General features: G+C 41.5%; 1 protein-coding gene across 3 annotated transcripts in view; it reads left to right on the top strand.

Annotated features, from left to right (window-relative positions):
* Window positions 1-22,186, top strand: part of C11H1orf21 (chromosome 11 C1orf21 homolog) — a 238,657-nt gene extending 216,471 nt beyond the window's left edge. For all 3 annotated transcript variants that reach the window (XM_074047266.1, XM_020177073.2, XM_074047265.1), the window contains exon 6: window positions 13,280-22,186. In XM_074047266.1, coding sequence (XP_073903367.1) covers window positions 13,280-13,318 — 39 coding nt within the window. In that variant the 3' untranslated portion in view covers window positions 13,319-22,186. The remainder of the gene's footprint in view (window positions 1-13,279) is intronic.
* Window positions 22,187-22,413: the final 227 nt, after the last annotated feature.

Raw genomic sequence — 22,413 nt, 5'->3', positions numbered from 1 at the left:
TAAACTTCTGTGTGTGTATATACTTGAAAGTCTCTTATGCATGTACAAGGAAGTTCACTACAATATTCTGTGTCCAATAGAGAAAAAAACTAGAAGCCAGCTAAGTGTCCACCAGTGTAAGAATAAATAAATAAATAAAATTGTCTGTATATTCCTACAGTGCAATATTGTTCAGTAGTTAAAAGAAATGAAGCAGGAGTATATATAGCCACAATTAGAGATTTCAAATCTTTTGTGTGTGTGTGTGTGTGTGTGTGTGTGTGTGTGTGTGTGTGTGTGTGCCACTCAGCCATACAGCCAGTCCTTTTTATATTGGTTAATTTGGAGATTTTGAGACTGGCCTGGACTGTGATCCTCCTATTTGTGCTTCCCCAAGTAGCTTGGGATGACAGGCACATGCTACCATGCCCAGTCATCAGTTGAGATAGGATCTGGTGAACTTTTTGCCTGAGCTGACCTAGAATCTCAACTTTCCCAATCTCTACCTCCCAAGTAGCTAGGATTACAGCTTTGAGTCATCATTCCTGTCTTAAATCATTTATTAAATGAATAGTAGAATATTTTTTTAAAGTATGGTACCATCTAAATTAAAAATATAAAGATATCATAATATATTATCTAGAGGTTTACATTCAATAAATATTTAGTAAACACCACTTACCTATGAGGTACTGATAGACTGGGGTCTGAACTCAGGACTTCCTGCTTATAAAGCAGGAGCTCTACTGCTTCAGTTCTAGTATGGTGTATTTTTTACATGTTGCATTTACAAATGGCAAGTATTTAAACCTTGTATATATTTAAACGTTAATACACATATAAAAGTAGTATATTTGGCATTGTACATTTGATATAGTAGCAGTATGATATGAAATTAAAGTATCTAATACAAGATAGAGGCTCGGGGTGTAGTTCAGTGATACAGTACATGCTTAGCATGCCTGAGGCCCTGGATTCAATCCCAGCACCAAAAAAAGTAAATAAAAGAAGCTGAAAGGACAGATAACAAACCCATGACCATTATTGGGCCTATGACTAGAGAACAGGACTAGCGTGGTAACTTCATTTCATTTCTTTGGTGAGAAGGTGGAAACTAGAAGCAGAGGTCAACAAAATAATATAAGTGCTTCTGTCCATCTGAGGAGTATGTGCTTGTGTCTAAGTGTAGTGTTTGTTCCATTCTTTATACTTCTGTACCTCAAGTTTCTCAAAGTCAAAAGAAGCTTATGGAAACAGGAATATGTTTAGGGTAAAATTTCAAGTGGAAAAACACAGATTACACAAAACCGTCCTTGCTCACACCTTCCACTACATCCCCCCATGTGCAACTGGGTAGAAAAAAACCTCCAGGGAACACTTATATAAGTCACCTGAAGCCCTCCTGTTTTAGATTTCATTTGAAACTACTCCTGTTTCCAAGGGCTCTCTCATAGTCATGACCACAGATGCAGCTGAGTGGCCTGACCCCTATGACTTGCTGTTCTGATGGCCAGTTGTGTATAATCAGCACTTCATAACCCATAGCAGTCTCCACGTTTTGATCAGTTCTGCTGGCCTGTCTCTCATATGCCTCTGGACCACCTTAGTTGTCAGCCTTCGAAAGTGCTCTTTCCTAGAAAACATGTTGGACCAGTCAGGCCAGGGGATGCTTCAGGACCCATAATGAAGTTCCAGGACCCTGTTCATCCTCCTCTTCTGGGGTGCATGCAGCTTGGCTACCTTAGCCATGCCACAGCAGAGGAAGGAAGGCAAGTGGAAGAGTTCTCTCTGACCTTGAGCCTAGGACACCCACTCTTCACTGCCCCACTGGACCTCTCATCCTCCCATCTACTAGTCCATTATTCCTTGCCTTCTGCCACTCCCACCATTGGCTGCATCTGGCACTTCCTATTTGAAAGCAAAGAGAAGGGAAGGGAAAGTGAACCTGTGATCCAGCAAACAGTCTCTCTTCCCCTTGTGGGGAAAAAGGAAAGGAACCAACTTAAAAGGCCACTCACCTATGGCAGCAAGCCACATTCTCCACTGTGACTGATCAGTCACCAACCAGAGAGCTTCAGTGGGCGTGAAGGGAAGGGCCCGTGGGGATCTAGGGGGTTCTCAAATCCAACAAGGAAGCTGATCCTCATAGGACTTCTGTTCTCAGTTCCATGATTGACTGTAAGGAAAGAAGGTGTGTGATTAGTCCCTCCATACTTCATCCGTGTTCTGTGTAAATTCTAGAGTAAAAGCAGTTACTTAGGGAAAAGTTGCTTCACAGAGTTTGGAAGAGACATCTTTGTCAAGAGGAAAATAAATTGAAATCCCAGATTTGCTAAAATCATTGTCCAAAAAGAACTGAATCTTCAGGGGCACCTGTCTACCAAGTGGTTTGTTCCAGATTTCCTGGCTTAGGGGAGAAGGAGTGGTATTTGAATCTTAACTCCTACATCTGATGATACACTAATTAAGATATCCCTTGAGTTTAGCCCACCAAATAAACCTGGAAATCCTCCACAAAAATTTATGGTACATCCATTTATCATTATAAAAGAAAATCAGTCACAACAGGGGGAATTTTATAAGATAATTTTAAGTGAAAAAAGCAAAATAAAAAAAATGTGTGTCATAGGATGGAAATCATATAGAAAGACATAAATATGAAAAGAGATTCAAATGAAACTTGAAAGCTCTGACTTATCAGAGAGATCGGGTTGTAGGTGAATTTTTTAATTTAATTTTGATTTTGATTGTTATTTATGAAATATAAGATAACCTTTTGCATAATTCTGACTCCATCTTGGGAGAGATAATCTCTCAAGATGAAAATCAGCTCTGTTGTTTGATCCTTGAGTAGTGTTGGTACCTACAGATAGTTTTTTAGAGACTCAGCAAGCTCATTTGTTCACTTTTATCTGTGGCTTCTTTCATGCTTACAACTGCAGAGTTGAGTTCCACTGGAGACTATGGAACACAAAGCCTAAAATGCTGTCTAACCTTTTTCACAGGAAATTTGCCAGTCCCTGCTCTAGGACATCAGTTGATGACCTAGGGAACGTGAACATCCATGTTAATCCCTGCCTTCTTTATCCTCATTCCTGCTGGTCAGCTTGGGAGCAAGGGCATGTTCAAAGTCATCCAAGTGCCAATGTCAGATAAAGCATGAGAAATATGTGTCTTCAGGCTTCTAAACTATCTTCCTTACTGTTGGCAGAGTGAAGGTCTGGGTATCACAAACACTTCATGGGGGATTTAATCTGTTTAGTTAATACTTATTCTCTCTTACAAATGAAAAGCCCAATATACTGTGACTATTGTCACTGCTGTTTATCACGGTGATCATTCCTGTATATGGTCAAAGAAACAGTGGGAGGTGGTCACACTCCACTGCTCATTGCCAGCAAGACCTTTTCCAACAGAAATAATACTGTATGAGTCTAATTAGAATAAAGCTCATTAGAGCCCAAGACAGCTGTGAATGCCCCCATTGGTTTTTCTAATGGAGAAAGCTGGGGGAGGAGACTTTAACAGGGCAGCTAATTATTTTTGCTTTTCTTCAGCATTTCTTGGGCATTTAAAACTGTTCTTATAAATTATCATTGAACTGTAAATGAGGATGTTGAGGAGAAGCAGCCCATGACCAATGACCAATGAGGCTCTGATTTCCTGCTCTGGGGCTGAGGTAGAAGGTATTCTTTTCCAGCCCCACAGCCTGTCCTTCCACCTTTCCAGTGTTCTCCTCACTGGGTTCCTTCTGGATTCTGGCCAGTGGCCACAGATGCTCAAGCTACAGCATGTGCTTATACTGCCCCTGTGTTTCTGGTTCAGGAATGTCCAAATTCTCACAGAAACTTTAATCTAAGGCTGCCTCTGGGTGATAATGCAAGAGGGACCAGTGTAGAAACAAATGTGTTAGCTGGGCAGAGAAGAAAAATACCCATTAAATTTATGCACTGAAATTCATATGTGGGACCTCTGCCCCCCAGGTAGCTGGGATTTCAGGAGTGTTCCACCATGCCTGGCTTGTTTTTGAGATACGCCCTTGCTAGCTTTCACCTGAGCTGGCCTTGAACTCCTTCTAGCTCCACCTCCCATAAATTTTTTTTTTTTTGTAGTACTGGGAATTGAACTTAGAACCTTGTTCATCTCTACCACTTGAGCCACACCCACAACCCTTTTTTGCTTTATTTTTCAGATAGAGTCTCACCACTTTTTGCCCTGGCTAGTCTTAGACCATGATCCTCCTACCTCTGCCTCCTGCATAGCTGGAATTACAGGTTTACACTACTATGCCCAGCTTGTTTTGGAGATGTGACCTCAAGACCTGACCTCAAACTACTCCCCTCCCTTCTCTCCCTCTCATGCATTTATATGATTCTTAATTCATATTGTCAGACTGCTTTTTGAAGCAGCCATACCATTGTACACTGAATTCAGCAATGTGTGAGTTGCATATCATTGTACACGCTCAAGAATTGGGTGCTACTAGTTTTTAATTTCTAGTGACTTCATATATTTTTTTATTTTTAAAGTACATCATTTTTCTACAGTAGATTCTTGGTATCTGCCAGTATGTGGTTCTAAAGAGACCGCCATTGAGGAAAAGCCAGGTTTGCTCAGGGTGCATAGAGCTCAGTACTGTACTGCAAGTGCTAGGTTCTTTATTCCCCTCGCGTTGCCCAGCCTCTGCTAAAGACATTTCATGTTGCCTTTCGACAAATCTAAAATTTTCTCTTTATCACTTACCTTAAGCACATTTGCTTTTACCTTATTTTTTGGGCATGAATTACTGTTTGGAGAGGCAGATTTTCACAAAATTAAAAGCAAGGAAACATTTAGCAGGTCCCATGTGATTTTAACACAGCTAATGACAGAGCTTCACCCAACTGTGTCATGCAAGGAAATATTTTTTTGAAAATATTTTTTGAAATTTATTTTTTTTAATTTATTATTTTTCTTGACCATATTTGGTCAAAACAAGATGTAATAAGTCACAAATAGACAAGGTTTGTTATTTGTGTATTTTCTGGTTTTGTTTTGTTTTGAATGAGTTTTTACTTTTTGTACTTGCCTTCTCAGTGGGATTCTCTTACGCCTTCTTTTTTATTTGTCTGAGCTTTTCTCATTTTATGGGCTTTCATCATTTGCATAGTAAGTGCTACAGGTATTTTTTCCAGTATAAAGTTTGCATTTCTATTTTGCTTTATTTTTCTAATTATTTTTCTGTATGCAAAGTTTCATATTTACATGCTGAGACTTGTTCATATTTTTCTTTGTGACCTTTTTCTGGTCCTTTGAGGCTTCAAGAGTTAACTCCCCCTTTTTGTGCTTAACAAAAGTTCAGCTCTATGTTGTGTTATATTTTTAAGATTTAGCACTTTGATCTTCTTGGAGTCTGTTGGTGTGATGATCCTCTTTGTCAGATACTAAGTACTTCATAGGTTGAGCTTTGTTTCTGCAATATCTTACTCTGTATTGGTGGGATTGTTGTTTGATTAGCCTTGAGGGGTCCATTCTTTAAAAGAACATGGAAGAACTGATACACGTTACCAGTAGAAAGAACTAGATTGAAGCTAAATTTGCTGCAGGAATAAGAAACAAGATTGCTGTTGGTCTGAAAAGACATCCACTGGTTACAAAGGTCAAGGGTCAAGCATTCTGTAGGCACTATGGAGAGGCAGGATTTGGGTTCTGCTGTTATAAGAGTGTCATAGACTGTTTGGAAAAGTATCCAACATGTTTTATCAGAAAAGAGAAGGCTCTCCGTCTACAATGTGGTAAATAGAAGTCCATTCTACATTTGTGGGGAGTAGGAGAGGAAAATCTCTAGCTCCCCTCCAAACTCTAAAACTTCAGAATGCTCTCGAGATACAGGTGTACCGAGCATCCAGCATGTTACCAACACTGCTCCAAGTCAGGGATGCAGCAGGGAATTAAAAGTTTTTGCCCACTGGGACCTTTTGTCAAGGAAGAAGGCAGCCAATAACAAAAGGAATTAAGCCAGGATTGGTGGTGTACTCTACAATTCCAGCCACTCAAGAGGTAGAGGTAAGAGAAACAAGGTTCAAGGCCAGCCAGGTCAAAGTTAGTGAGACCCCATCTCAAAAACAAAAAGGATGCAGGTGTGACTTATGGTAAAGAGTTTGCCTGGCATACATCAAGTCCTGGATTCAATCCCCAGTACTGAAAAAATACAAAACAAAACAAAGGGAGGGGGGAAAGAGTAGTGTATATGATATATATTGTAATATGATAATGAGGCTGGATAGTAATAAGTAGCAGAAATGAAAATGAAGCCAGGTGCAAAGTGCTGTTTTATATAGGATGTCAGGGAATACCTAGAAAAATGAGCAGTAATGAATGGAGTGAGGGCTTGGGACAGAGGATGCCAGCCAGGAAGGAGGAAGGATCGAAGCCAGGCCCTTTGCTGCCTGCAGCTCTGATTGTAACATTGATTTACACCTGGGCAGTTTTATTAACCCTTGGGTCAGTTGGTCTCATTTTTTCAGTATCCTCACAAAAACTTTAATTTATCGAGCACCTACCATGTGCCTCGCCTTGATGAACACCTTACGTGTGTGACTTCCCAAGAAGTTTGCAAGTTCGGTCTTATTGTTCCAGTTTTATAGATGAGGAAACTGAGAGTCAGAGCTTCCTTGCCAGAACTTCCATCTAGTCTATCCCAGTGGGAAGACTCACTCTTCAGCTAACTGTTCTGTGCTTGGGGTATGTGTACATTGGGCTGTGTTCGTATACATCTACAGAAGGGTACTAAGGACCTCTGTGCTAAAGAAACACCTGCCACTGGGTGGCTAGTCCTAGACTATTTGTCCATCTTAAACCTAAGTAGAAAAAGTACCTTTGGCACATTGCATTTTTATTTCAAGTCACTCTTTGAGCTGTTCCTCTTTGAACTAGGAGAATTTAAAATTAAGATAATTCCTTTCATTTGCTATAACTTTATATCTCTAATTCTTAATTTAGACACTTGAACATGCAAACAGACAAACAAAAATCCTGACCCTAGGACCTTATAATGTATATTCTAAGTTGACAAACTTCTTCAAGATTCCAGGAATATAATAACACAGATAACTGGAGAGGACATAAAAGCCCATAGGCAGGATAGGACATGATCAAAAATTTCTTGGTAGTCAAGAGCTCCTTGAGACTTTTGAGTCAACACCAAAATGCCGGTGCAGTTCTTTAAAACAGTCCTTCCTTGTCAACATCCTTTAGGACTTTCCACTCTTGCAGCTTGCGGAGGAGATCTTTCAGTGTGTCCTTTGCACAAGAGTGAAATTGTGAGAACAGCCCAACTCTGATTGTGTAAAGCGTCTTTATAAAGACTTCCATTTTGGGTCCCTTTACAAGCGGGGGCAGGGAGGGCAGATTTCAGCTGAGAGAATTGCTATATATCTCCCAAGCCTGCTCACTCCTACTTCCTGCCTCTGACAGCTGAAGGGTTTAAGGTTCTCTTTTTAGCTGTTCTTTAACAATTTAAATGAGACATGGAGTCATGTAACAGAAGCTCACGCCTCATCCTGCCCCATAGGGCCAGGGTGCCAATGGGGCCCCTGTGTCATGAGAGATAGCCCCTGCAAAAGTTCTGTCACTTAGAACTGCACTAGGTACATTATGGTAGCTCTCAGCCTCAATGCATTTTGATTTCAGAGGGTTTTGTTACCAAAATATTTGGTTCTCAGAGCCGCTGACAGGTGATAATAACAAAAATGGAGCTGATTTGAATTTGAATTTGATTATCAAGTCACTACCCAGAAGAAGGCTAGCTCTATGGTGTTGGATGTCTCTGAGATTTGCCCTCAAGTAACAGGGCTCCATTCCTACCCACAGGGTTGATATGAATAATAAATGCAGTGATGTCTGCAAAGCATTGCATTGTCCTCCTTCTTCTAGTAATTATAATAATTTAGAGGAACACTGCTTGGGAAATGAAACTTGCAGTCTAGTATCTGTACAGAGGGTTTATTTAACTTTGTCCCTCAAAGGTTGGGGACAGGGAACCCTTCTTTTTTTTTTTTTTTTTCATTTTTCTTTTATTATTTATATGTGCATACAAGGCTTGGTTCATTTCTCCCCCCTGCCCCCACCCCCTCCCTTACCACCCACTCCGCCCCCTCCCTTCCCCCCCCCAATACCCAGCAGAAACTATTTTGCCCTTATTTCTAATTTTGTTGTAGAGAGAGTATAAGCAATAATAGGAAGGAACAAGGGTTTTTGCTGGTTGAGATAAGGATAGCTATACAGGGCATTGACTCACATTGATTTCCTGTGCGTGGGTGTTACCTTCTAGGTTAATTCTTTTTGATCTAACCTTTTCTCTAGTACCTGTTCCCCTTTTCCTATTGGCCTCAGTTGCTTTAAGGTATCTGCTTTAGTTTCTCTGCATTAAGGGCAACAAGTGCTAGCTAGTTTTTTAGGTGTCTTAACTATCCTCACCCCTCCCTTGTGTGCTCTCGCTTTTATCATGTGCTCATAGTCCAATCCCATTGTTGTGTTTGCCCTTGATCTAATGTCCACATATGAGGGAGAACATACGATTTTTGGTCTTTTGGGCCAGGCTAACCTCACTCAGAATGATGTTCTCCAATTCCATCCATTTACCAGTGAATGATAACATTTCGTTCTTCTTCATGGCTGCATAAAATTCCATTGTGTATAGATACCACATTTTCTTAATCCATTCGTCAGTGCTGGGGCATCTTGGCTGTTTCCATAACTTGACTATTGTGAATAGTGCCACAATAAACATGGATGTGCAGGTGCCTCTGGAGTAACAGTCTTTTGGGTATATCCCCAAGAGTGGTATTGCTGGATCAAATGGTAGATCGATGTCCAGCTTTTTAAGTAGCCTCCAAATTTTTTTCCAGAGTGGTTGTACTAGTCTACATTCCCACCAACAATGTAAGAGGGTTCCTTTTTCCCCGCATCCTCGCCAACACCTGTTGGTGGTGGTGTTGCTGATGATGGCTATTCTAACAGGGGTGAGGTGGAATCTTAGCGTGGTTTTAATTTGCATTTCCTTTATTGCTAGAGATGGTGAGCATTTTTTCATGTGTTTTCTGGCCATTTGAATTTCTTCTTTTGAGAAAGTTCTGTTTAGTTCACATGCCCATTTCTTTATTGGTTCATTAGTTTTGGGAGAATTTAGTTTTTTAAGTTCCCTCTATATTTTGGTTATCAGTCCTTTGTCTGATGTGTAGCTGGCAAATATTTTCTCCCACTCTGTGGGTGTTCTCTTCAGTTTAGAGACCATTTCTTTTGATGAACAGAAGCTTTTTAGTTTTATGAGGTCCCATTTATCTATGCTATCTCTTAGTTGCTGTGCTGCTGGGGTTTCATTGAGAAAGTTCTTACCTATACCTACTAACTCCAGAGTATTTCCTACTCTTTCTTGTATCAACTTAAGAGTTTGGGGTCTGATATTAAGATCCTTGATCCATTTTGAGTTAATCTTGGTATAGGGTGATATACATGGATCTAGTTTCAGTTTTTTGCAGACTGCTAACCAGTTTTCCCAGTAGTTTTTGTTGAAGAGGCTGCTTTTTCTCCATCGTATATTTTTAGCTCCTTTGTCAGAGATAAGTTGCTTATAGTTGTGTGGCTTCATATCTGGATCCTCTGTTCTGTTCCACTGGTCTTCATGTCTGTTTTTGTGCCAGTACCATTGTGTTTTTATTGTTATTGCTTTGTAATATAGTTTGAAGTCAGGTATTGTGATACCTCCTGCATTGTTCTTTTGACTGAGTATTGCCTTGGCTATTTGTGGCCTCTTGTGTTTCCATATAAATTTCACAGTAGATTTTTCAATCTCTTTAATGAATGTCATTGGAATTTTGATGGGAATTGCATTAAACATGTAGATTACTTTGGGGAGTATCGACATTTTTACTATGTTGATTCTACCAATCCATGAGCATGGGAGATCTCTCCACTTTCTATAGTCTTCCTCAATCTCTTTCTTCAGAAGTGTATAGTTTTCCTTGTAGAGGTCTTTCACATCTTTTGTTAGGTTTACACCTAGGTATTTGATTTTTTTTGAGGCTATTGTAAATGGAATTGTTTTCATACATTCTTTTTCCGTTTGCTCATTGTTAGTGTATAGAAATGCTAATGATTTTTCTATGTTGATTTTATATCCTGCTACCTTGCTATAGCTATCGATGATGTCTAGAAGCTTCTGAGTAGAGTTTTTTGGGTCTTTAAGGTATAGGATCATGTCGTCTGCAAATAGGGATATTTTGACAGTTTCTTTACCTATTTGTATTCCTTTTATTCCTTCTTCTTGCCTGATTGCTCTGGCTAGGAATTCCAGTACTGTGTTGAATAGGAGTGGGGATAGTGGGCATCCTTGTCTCAGGGAACCCTTCTGTGGTGGCTATAAACTTAAAGGGAATTGGCCCTTCAGCTCCATGACCCTGTAGCACTTTTACAAAGTTGAAAACACTGTTATCCAGAAGTACGGTAGTTCTCATGTGTAGGTTGTGTATGTGTCTGTCTGTCTGTCATTGCTTCCACATTCTTCCTCATGCCCTCTCAACCTCATGCTGGCTAACTATGCCTTTGCTTAGACTGGAGGCTGTATTTAGACATAAAGAGGGAAGAAAGCATAAGACCCTGAATTCAATCTCCAGTACTACACACAAAAACAAGACTGTTGTAAAATAAAGAAAACTAAAGATCATTTAAAAATATTTGTGGCCAGGAATGGTGGTACAGGCATGTAGTTCCAGCTACTCGGGGCAGAATTAGGAGGATCAAAATCTGAGGCCAGCCGGATCAAAAGTACAAGACTATCTCAAAAACAAACTAAAAGCAAAAGGGCTGGGAGCCTGGTTTTAGTGGTAGAGAGCTTACACGAGCTCCTGAGTTCATTCCCTAGGACTGTCAAAAAAAAAACATTTTTGGCATAAAATCCTTATCTGCGTGGGGTTCTGGCCTGTCTAGGGCACAAAGGTGAGGTGGAAGGAAAATTCTCTGACTCCTGTCAAATCACAACTGTGACCACAATCCTCACTACCCTTACAGCTGCAAGGAAGGAGGTCCTTATTCATTCTCCTGCCGGGAACCTGGACAAAGTCACGGTTAATGATAACAGCAGTTACAGTAGCGATAGTAAGAGCAGCAGCTAACATTTATCAGCTCCTTATCAGACTCTGTGTTTTCCCCCATTAATCCTGATCATAATCCTGGGGGACAGAAAACATGATGATCCCCAGAAAACCATAGTCTGGTAGGACACCCAGGTCCCATTTTCCTTTCCTAATAAAATGTCTGTGAAACCTCCACAAGCCCTGCCTTTCTTTCCTCTCCAACAGAAAGCCAGGCATCCCTCGTCAAATCTACTCTCTGAGCCTCATGAGCTGAGGACAATTGAGAGAGCATCACTTGATGCTCATAGCATTGTGTTAATATGTTTGTGTGTCCTGTTTCCCACCCTGGAGAGTAAACCCCAAGGTCAGGGACCTTGCATGTTGTTTCTAGGTTTCCTGTGGGTGACTCATTGTCTCCTGAGTGGTCTGGCTAAGGCGACAGTCAGCATCAGCTTGAGCAGTGTCACAGGGAGGCTTATCTATGAGGGTTGACTACTACTGTGCATGCCTGTTCTTGGGAACACTCATTCCCCTGCCCAGGACAGGTTTTATGCAGCAAATGAGCCAAGCCTGGAGATAACACTGGACACAGACACTCTGCAGGTAGCAGGGGTGAGGATCAGCACCTGGATGGTGGAGGAAACCCAATCGTGGTGACTCACATTCTAACAGAACAAGCAATCTGGGGTCATTCAGCAGGGATTAGGTGACCACTCATTTCCACAGGCCTGAAGGTGTCATTATATAGCAGCCTTCTTTGCTTTATCAAACACACTTGTGCATATATGCACACCCCATGCATAAAATGACTTTTCAGTCATTTTATTATCATTAACTCAATCTTCAAAACTGCTGTGATGCAGAAACTGTTGTTGTCTTCATATTTTGAAGGAGGAAACTGAAGCACAGAGGCGTAATGCACTCAAGATACCAAAACTAGTAAGTCTCAGAACCAGGATTTGTCCTCAGCCACACAGAACAAAAATTCATCTTGATGATACTTAAGTATACACAGACAAGTGCCAACACACCTGCAAAATAGTTATGTGCAAAATTATTGTTGTCTTTAAGTAGTGTTTTTAGAAATGCATTCTAATTATTTAGAAGATTCTGCTTTTAAAGGAGCATCCCCCAAAAGTGTATTTAAAACGACAAAAGTTGCATGATGGAAGTAATAATAATGACACTTGGCTTTTTGCGAAGTCCTGTCTTTATGACATTGTGATACATTTGGGTAGGTACTTTGTTCTTTGCTGTCTGTGCTGATTTATAGACCAAGAAAGTTCTGTATTTTGTTGTTGTCTTTATTTTTGACAAGTTCCAGTTCATTCTGTTTTTGGTTTGTTTTTTTAATTTGTTTGTTTTGATTTGGGGTGGGAGAAGTCTTTTGTTTTGTTTTGGGAGTACTGGCATTTGAACTCAGGGCCTTGAGCTTACTAGGCAATCACTCTACCACTTGGGCCATACCCCCAGCTCAAAGTCCTGTGTTTTGAACAAGACAACACAGTGCGGTCTGAGACAGAGCCCAGTCCCAACTGGGTTTAAAGCTAGTGGAGAGAGAACAAATAGGTTCAAAGCAACTGTTTCCTGCCGTCCTAAGCCTCCCAGTAACATGCCTTGTTAGCAAGCACATTAAAGCATCCTCGCCTTTCCAGAGCATCCACATAGACTGGATATGTCACACATGTTCAACAGATCCTTCTTTGCTGTTTTATACAATGGTTTCAGAGTGTATTAAAATTAAAACATCCATGGATTGCGCAACCTCCCTCTGAAATTTTAAGTTCCAAACAAGGAAAGGGAGTTGTGAAGCATGAGCAGTACGAAGTGACTTGCTTGTGCTTCCTGGTGAGAAATCGGTTTCCTGAATGGATCGCCCATCTGGTGGGTTTTTTGGTGCAAGCTGAGTCTTCTACATTCCTGTAAAACAAGCTGATAAAAATTCTTATCAAAATAAAGCAGGGCTTCCTTGGGGGTTGGTAAATCTTGTTTGCCTTGAGATACATATATAGCTTAAAAATCAGCCAACGTTTATTTCTGATGCATTAACTTTGTGCCCAGTAGTTCCTGATAAAGCCTAGATTCTGTTACAAGGACACAGGCTGAAAGAAAATTGACCACTAGTAACTATTTCAGGCTCTTGTTTGAATGTCTCACTCTCATGTTCTTTTTCTTTTTTTTCCTTCAAGGGTCGGGATTACTGTTCGGAAGAAGAGGATATCACATAGCACCAACTCCCCCTCTCAGACCAGGAACTACTACTGTGTAAATAGGTTACACCCCAGTTGAAATCTTTGCAAAGGTCGGTTCTCTTCAAGAAACAGCACTATAGCAAAAGAAGATACCATACGTATTCCCCATTAAATTACAGTGTTTCTTAATGAACTTGCAAAGGAATATTGCTAAAACAAAAAAACTAAAAAACAAACAAAAACTGTTATTGAACTTTCTTTGTTGCTGCTAGTTAAAACTTGTTGCAACTTTTCACTTTTCTTGTGTCCAGATATGCAGCAAAATTCTGCAATTTCACCCTAAAGATACTATTGGTTTTACAGATGCTCTCCAACCTATTTTCTATAAGATGAGGTAGTGGTGAACTCAGATATCCAACTTCTATTCTAGACCAGTTCTGCTTCTAAGTCAAGCATCTCCTTCCCACTCTTTACTCCCCTTCTCTCCCAAGACGGCCTGAGCCTTGCTTCTCACTGGCAATGTTGAGCTTTGGAAATGGGATGGTTGCTATGGCAAGCCTTGTTTCTCTGCTCAGAAGAAGTAGGGATGCTATTATCAATATAAAAAGCATGTTGTGACCTGATTCCTGGAAGTGACATGGGAGCAAGCAGCAGATTGTGCCATTTAATAGGCGTTTAAATCGAGAGTGATGCTTGCAAGATTGATTGGCTTTGCTCAGACGCAGATGGAAGTGTGATCACAATCAGTTTGAATCCCTCTGCCTCACTTTTTTTTTTCTAAGAAATAAACATTTTACTGTTTTTATGTATCTTTGTCTTCTCCCATTCATCCAGCTCAGTGTTTTTAAAGATGATCCCAGGTGTGGAAAGTTGATCCCTCCTTCACGGTGACACTGATCTTTGGCCTAAGTGGTTCCCTATGCTCCGTTAACAGTCAAAGCAAAGTTTAGAAGGGCTGTGAGTGGTCAGAGGAAATGAGGGGACACTCCATGGCTTTTTAGGAGGGCCTGAAACCACCCTATCTCTTACCTTTCTCTTTGTTAGCAAATAAAAACATCCTACTTTGTAATTTTTCCCCTTTACAAAACTACGTGAGCCTTGCCACCTCCTTCCCTTCTTACTTCTAGCCCTGGATCGAACGGTGAAAAATGTTTGCTTACTCAAAAACATAGAACATTTACACTGGTGATGGTGTTTGGAGATGCGAAAGCCCCCAGCAATGGTGGGGAATGTTGACTGTATGTTCAGTAGAGTTTATTTTTCCATACTGTATGAAGAGAATGATCTCTTCTCAAAGACTAAAGTAATATTTTTAACAAATATTGTGACAAGTAAATAGCAATCAAAAGGAGAAAATAACTTTTGTATTTTTTTAATATGTTTGATAGCTTTGATGAGGGTTCTCTTTGTTACTTTCGGGGGAGGGGGCCCTATTAAATGCTAAGTTAGCGGTCCAGGGTTGGGTTTCTCCCACAAAAAAAGAAAAAAAAAAACTGCAGAAGAAGCACTGTGTGTTTCTTTCTTTTGGAGCTGTGAGTTTCAGGTTCTATTTAATATCAGTCACACTGTCACCTTTCAAGGTGAATAGTGTGAAGGTGGGTAGCTCTGAATTGTCAAAAGTTTGCCTGCCATAAAACAGAATAAGGAGCTAAATTTGTACTTGCTGAGAATAGCCTTGACTTTCAAATCCATCCACAAAATTGATGACACCATTGATGTGCTAATGGTGACATTCCTTACCTCCATTCTGACCTGGGGCAGCCAAAGTGAGAGGAATCAAAAACTCAGTCAAGTGCTATAGAAAATGAACTCAAATGTTAACAACAAAATCCCTTAATTCTTGCAGCCAGCAACAGCTATTTTGGGGAGCAGCCGGTTGTTACATAAATACAGATGCAGCCAAAATCTAAGGCTTTTCATCCTACTTCAAGCAGAAAAATGCAGGGAGAGGCAAGTAGTCTAGGGTTTTAAGTTCCCTCCCCTTGTAGAGTTTTTAGCCAAGTGAGGAAAATAGTTTTCCTCAAGTGTAAACGAACTGCAAAGCCCCACCTCAAATTTGTTCACTGGGGACTTTGTTCACTGTGACGTGAATGACCTTTTCCCCATCTTGTGTTCTTATCAAGCAAGAATGAAGCAAATGTTAAACGTCTTCCATTTGACTTGTTGTCTCACAGTACAGTGTCTTCCCAGAAAATCATCACCCTCTACCCGAAGATGAAACACACTCATATGGTTTTCCTCAAAGCCACGCTTAACATTCTGACATGTTGCACGTGTACACAGAACCAAGCATTTCTTGGGAACCTGACTTGAGTGTTTAATAAAACTGTAAGTGTCGTTCCCATGAACCAGCAGCTTCTCACTTGGAGTTCTGTCTCCTGTGTGTCACACTGGATGCATCTTTGCTGTGCAACAGTGATGACATCTTCAGACACATGTGGTGCCTCTAGAAATAGGTCTAAGAAGTAGGGTGCTTGAGTGGGTTGGCATGAAATACTTGATTATGTTAGCGACACTCAAAACTGTCTGTTTTCCATTTGTTGGTTTTAATCATAAAGTCGTCAAGTGATTTGTGTTTGTACTTTATTTTTTTTATGCCTTCTGAAAGGATCTAAAACAAAAATATCTTGCCTTTATCCCCCTGTTTATCCAAACATTCAGCAGATCGGCTGAGATACAATGAAAAGAACCATCCCATGGATGAGCTGGTACATTCTGCTAGTAGTCTCTGTAGGAATCGGGAATTGAAAGCAGGGAGGGACAGAAGTGGCCAGGTGGATGGAGGAAGAAAAATGACAAGAAAGCATTTAGCAGAGTGTTGTGTGCTGGGGCAAAGGAAATCCCACTGTCTACTGGCCAGTGGGTGGGTTAGGACTGCCAGCAAGATTTACACACTCATCTAGTCTAAGTTGTAGAGTTAGAAAAATTCGGCAATCTGTGCACAGCTTTCTTTTGGTTGGCAGATATTCAGGACTATGGAGTACTGCTCTCATAACTGAATATGTGTTTGTTACTGGCAGACAGCCTTAAAAGAGGCTTTTACCTCCATGATGCCTCCTCACCCCAGACTGAAGCAAGAGCCTAGAGAGGTGCTATGGTCTATTTAGGGACCTGAAAGAGGGTACGAAGTCTAGAGACAGAAAACTAGGTCAGCCCTCAGAAGCAGCAGCAGCCTGCTGGGCAGCAGGTCTCTCCTGTCTGCAGTGCCTGGTATCTGAGACTGGAGCTCCCCTGTCCTTGCTCTGTTATAAGGTGAGAAAAACACCTCTATGTATCACAGGCACACCCGGGTACCAGAGGCAGACATGCCAGCAAGATGACAGACCCAGCAGCAGGTCCTCAGGTGATGGAACCCACTTCTTGGTCCCAGGGAATGTCACCCAATGTTGAGTTGTAACTTTGTCCTCCTCCCAACCTCATCGCCACTTTTTTTCTATTAGGGCAGGACTCTCCCATAAGCCTGATAAAAACAGAAATCATACCTCTTACAAATTTTACCTCAGTAGCCCGGGATGCAGTTTGGAATATTGATTTGAATTCCTGCTTAGATATTGGACAAGAATTTAAGAGTGTTCCATCTCTCCTAGTCTTAAGAAAAGACACTTGGTAAAATATGTAGGTTTTGTAGGAAGAAAAAAATATCAAATTTCTTATCCCAAAAAATATAAGAGTCTTAGACACCAGGACTCTGATATTTTCTTCATAAAATACAAACCAATTGGTTTCTAGGATTCTTTCTCTGTCCTTCAAACATGCCTCAAGAAAGAAAAAAAGAGGGTGGGGGTATTAGAGTGAACTCTATAATTTTACATAAAAATCTGCCTTTCGTGCTTTTTCTCCAGAAGGCATTCTCAGAGCTTTATTCCTTTGTACCTGTTAGAAATTGATCTTTTTGTTAAATTGCTTAAAACCCCAATCAAAAAATAAGGCATGGTTGGTCGGTGGGAATCTGTATTCAAAGGCATAGTAAGAAGGTGGCTGGAAGCTTAAGGGTGGATTTCTGGACCATAGTGTGCCTCTGTGAAGCTGGATGAGGCAGCAAATGCCCCAGAATAAGCCTTTTGGAATTTCATGAATGAGCTCTGTGAACTGCCTTTTGCCAATAAATGGATGCATTCTTCCAAGAGGGAAAAATGGCCTTGACTTCAGCAGTCACCTTTTGGTATATCTCTGGAAAAAAAAAAAAAAAAACTATGATACAAAATGAGACTTATGGAAACCTTGGGACTCACTAGTGAGTTTTCAGGAGATTCTCATACCTTAGTTGAGATGTGATCTAATCCTGGAGGGAAGAGCAACTAATGTTTATTATCTATACCTACTCTATGCCAGATTCTTTGCTAGGCATTTGAGAATTGTCTGCAGAGTCTTCACAATGGTCCTATGAAGTGAGTCTTTTACCCCTGGGTTCCAAGTAAGGTATCTAAAATGTTGAATGCATCTATTCAATGAGCATGCCCATGTGAAAAGAAGGAAAGACGTCATTTGATTATTTTCCATTTTTTGTTTTGTTTTTACGGTGCCCCTTGCAACACTGTGAAAACCACCTTTGGGGGCATCCATCTTGCAGATTCTCTCTTTGGTTCCTCATACATGGAGTATTTTATTTGGCTTCCCTGCATTTGACAAGTGGCACACAAACCAGAAGTGGCCACTGGCTGGGACCAGGGAGGACCTTGGTGCACAGAGGGAAGAGGCTTTGGGAATTTAGGCACCTATCACCCCCACCTCTGGATCCTTTCAGCATCTGGGGAAGTCACCTGGTACTTCTGCAGTACGATACCAGATCCAAGCAGAACAGGCTTTTATGTACTGTGATTTCTTCCCCAGGTCCTCAAGGACCTGGCTGTATCATCACAGGCTACATCATTTTAAGGTTCAAAGCCTCAACCTTTCAGAGAGGTTTAGGAGAACTCATATCCCACAGTGGAGGAAAAACGATATCTGGACCTCTGATCTGTACTGAAATCCTTTCTTATGGACTTGGATTGGATGTCTTTTTGACTGTTGGACGAGGGGTATTTTCCAAACTAGAGCAACAAAACTAGAGTTGAATCTCAAGACCTTCATTGTCTTTGGATAGCCATGTAGTGACAGATAAACACTGAAATAACATCTTCCAAGGTTGGAAGAGCCCAGGAACTCCTCACAGTTCCTCCCTTTGCCTCTTGAGGCACATAGTGAGAAAAGATGACATCTCCATAGCAACTATTAAAGGTGCTGCCTAAAGGGGACCCCTGTCCACCTCATTCACTCAGCTTGGAAGAATGAAAAGAATTTCCTTGAGAAAAAGGGGTGCCATGTCCAGCTTTCCTGTGAAATCTGATCTCAAGGTCCTGATTACTTCTAACCTAGCAGGTGCTTTAAGATAATGTGAGAAATTGTTCTTATTTTTGGAAAGCCAGAGAAGTTGCTTTGATTCAGGAAGATTCCCCTCTTAAGCTGAAGGCCCCATCCTGACATTGTCTTTCTACTCCGAATTCACTCTTCTTTCCTTCCCAGGGGTTATGTTTAGACCAAGACTTTGAAGTTGATTTAGATCTAGAGTAAAAAGAACACTATGAACTTAGAACTGCCTTAGGTTCCCCTAGGATTGAAAATAGCTTTGGAACTTTAAGCCACTTAGCCAAGACCCAGGCAGAAGAGAAGAGCCCTTGGTGTCCCGCTATTTCAGTCCAGATCCTGAATTCAAAGGCACAATAAGAAGGTGGGTGGAAGCAGGGACCTGGACTCCTCACTGTTAAGGGAATGGTCTCTCTCAACAGGCGGGAGAGCAAGAGAAGTTTTGCAAAAGATTTCAAGCCAACTTTTCCATTCAAAGCAAGATGCAACTTCATAAAAATTACTATCTGTTTTCCTGGAGCAGAACCAGACAGCTGCCTTATTAGGACTTTAACTTTGGATCCACTTTCTAAACACACACAACAACAACAACTACTCATGGGTAAAGAAAATAAACTTTATCATCAACAGACTTCAAGAAAGAGCTATATTGCCTTCTGTAATCTCTGTGATAAGGTCTGTCTAGGAAAATATCAGTGTAGCTGTAATAATACCAAAACAGGAAAATACTAGTGATCACTCTTGCAAAACTTTTGAGTTAGACTCCAGTGACAGTAGGGAGGTCAGTTGGTGATCCTCCCTTGTGCCCCTTCTGTGCCAGATGTTCACATCTGTTTGACTCCTTTGGCCTCTGGCTGGGTGTTGTGGCTCATGTCGTCTACCAGCCCATGGTGCATAAAGGACACTTCCTTAACGAGGCATGCCAGGTCCAGCCAGGGAGAGTTGCTCACGCACTCTCCCTCTCATACATGTGACCTTGGCTGGCATTTCAGCAGCTTCACTGCTTCACTCTGACACCAATGTGTGGAGCTGGGGCCCTTTCATTTAGGTCATCCCAGGGGTGGCATTTTTAGCATTGCCCTTCTCAGTCCTGAGGAGTCATGCATTCAACAGATTATTTGTGGACACCTGGTACACTCCAGGCCCTGGGCCAATTGCCAGCAATACGCAGTTGAACCAAACACAGCCCACCCTCAAGCAACCTACCCAAGGGGGAGACAGCCTAGAAGGGTCATGCAGGGTGTGGAGTGTGGAACATGTCACAGCGGCAGCCAGCCCAGATTTGGGAAGGAGGCTTTGTGAAAACTGTGACTTCCAAGTCCATTATTTGTCTGGGGACTGAGGAAGAGCATTGCAAAGGGACATCCAGGCTAAGAAGATAGCACAGAACTCAGCATGAATGTAACGGGCCATCCAGGCTTACATGCAATGAAGGGGTCAAAGCTTGGAAAGGAAAAGCAACCGGTGAGCCAGAGCCAACAGGGCTCCTGGGCTTTACTAAGGATTCAGGGAGTAAAATGCTCCTCAGCCCTCTGCAGCCCACAGCATAAATCCCCAAGAGAGTGACGTGTAGCCACTGTCAGGTGGGATTGCCCTCCTCTCTGTGGAAATGCTGAGACTTACTCCCACACATCGTCTATTCCCACCCCAACTCCTCTTCCTGACTCCAAAAGCTATGTGAGTTCAAGGGCTTTAGCCTGGGCTGGATCTCGTTTGGGGCTGTAAGCAGTCATGGCTGGGTCATCCTGACCTATCTTTACAGACATGATAGCCAAAAATATTCTTGGGATCATGCCGGCCTAGACCCAGAAATGAGAGCGCACCCTAAAATAGATATATGGGAAGCAGCAGAAAAGGGCTTCCCTGTTTAACCAAAGGCATCTGCCCTGAGTTAGGTCACACCTGGTGGCCGAGCCTCTGCTGAGTCACAAGTGCACACCTGAGTCCTGCCAAAGGGATATTTTTTCAAAAGGGCACAGATGAATTATATGCAAATAGAAAATGCCCATAAGCCTAGACAGTTGCTGAGTAGCTGGTGGGCACTGGCGAAGCTAGGAGCTCTTCTGGCATTTGTCAGGGAAGCTCAGAGAAGTAGAGTCCTTCTATGGAAGCGATCTGCAGGGCCTTAGACTTTTACAAGGAGCCTAGTCAGACTTCAGAGAATTGGACTTTTCTTTTTTTTGTTTTTTGGATTTTTTTTTTCCTACAAAAAGAAATAGAAATATTTCAGGTAGAAAGAAGAATTTAATTCATCAAAATACTAGCTGGCAATGGAAGAGCTAGTCTCCTGGCTCTTCACTGAAGCGTTTCAATTCTGTGTCTTGTGGTTCCTACGTGAGTAATTCCACATGTCTCAGCCTAAACATGTGGATTAGAATTTGGCCTGAGGGAATCCCAGGGCCGGAAACCAACAGAATATTTGGCCCCAGGCTAACTGATTTTGAAATTAGGGTAACCTTTCCCCATCTTCTGTCCTTACCTGTTTCCCACTCACCTCCATCTCATTGCCAAAAAAGGATCAAATTGCTTCCTTGCCTTGTCAGTGGCTGCATACTTGCTCTTCCCGTGGGCACTTGTGTTTTATGTAGGATTGTGGCCTCACATTAGTGGAAAATCCAGCAGCAGGATCATGAGGCATTCTTGCAGTCAGGTCTGACAAATATCTTGGGGCCTTAGTCTTCTGAGCACCTGTGGGGATGTCCTCAGGTGGGCCTGGGAGACCAGAGGGACAGCCTCCCTGACCGCTCTCCCCACATGTGGACTCTGTAAAGCATGGGATCCATCTGTTTCCATCTCCCTTGGCTATCCACGAGACCTCTGTGAGATACACCCTTCCTGTATGTTTGTTAATTTGTTTAAAGCAAATATCCACTTACTCTTATAGTAATCAAGGCACATTATAAAAAATACACAGCACATATATTTTAAATGAGTAAGATAGAAAACATAAAGTTTCTAGTATTTTCTCTCTGAATTCCTGAGAGTAACCTTGGGAGCCTCCTGGTATCTTGCACATCCACTTTGAGCACCACTGCTTTAGTGCAAACCAGCACAACTTGATGGCATACCAAACCACTGTGTGTCACTCAGCCTGTGGAAAAAAAAGTCATTAAGGCAAAATCCCCAGGAGCTTTGAGTGTGGAAAACAAGCAAACTCACAAACAACTTAACTTTAAATAATTCAGAATCCTAGCAGGAGAGCTGTCCCTAGACAGACAGAAGTGGCTACAGCTGCAATGATCAGGTCAGGTACACTGTACAGAGCTGTAGATTGTTCACCTTCCCTCTTTGTTTCTCTAGAAAAAGACATTGGCAATCCCTTCTCTCCTGAGTGGAATTCTTTGAACCCTCAAAGTACTGATCCCTGTGACATCAGCGGACCGTGTGGCTTGAGTATTATTTTTGATTTGACCACCAAGATGCTATGATGATTCTGTTCCATGTTGAAAAGGGTCTGAGAAAGTGTATAGGTCTAATTATATATACATATTTATACATGTGTATTTTTGTTTATTGTTACATTTTGACATTGGACTTTCTATTAAATAATTTTTAACAGTTGGTCTTGGCTTTGTTCTTTCTTATTCTTTCCTTCCTGTATCTAGGTTGGGGCGGTAGTATTAGAAGTAACTGAAACCCTGGTGTTCTTGTCCCTCCCATCTTCTCTCTCCTCTAATCCCTGTACACAAAAGCTTCTCCTTGCCTTTCTTATATGTTCTTCTATTTTTACGGGATATGTTCTGCTTCAGACACCCAAATGGAGGATTCCCCAACCTTGTTTTTATTTC

The sequence above is a fragment of the Castor canadensis genome, chromosome 11 (assembly GCF_047511655.1).
Source record: "Castor canadensis chromosome 11, mCasCan1.hap1v2, whole genome shotgun sequence".
NCBI classification, from domain to species: Eukaryota; Metazoa; Chordata; class Mammalia; order Rodentia; family Castoridae; genus Castor; species Castor canadensis.
The sequence above is the reverse complement of the archived record's forward strand: the minus strand, read 5'-3'. Positions and strand labels throughout refer to the sequence as shown.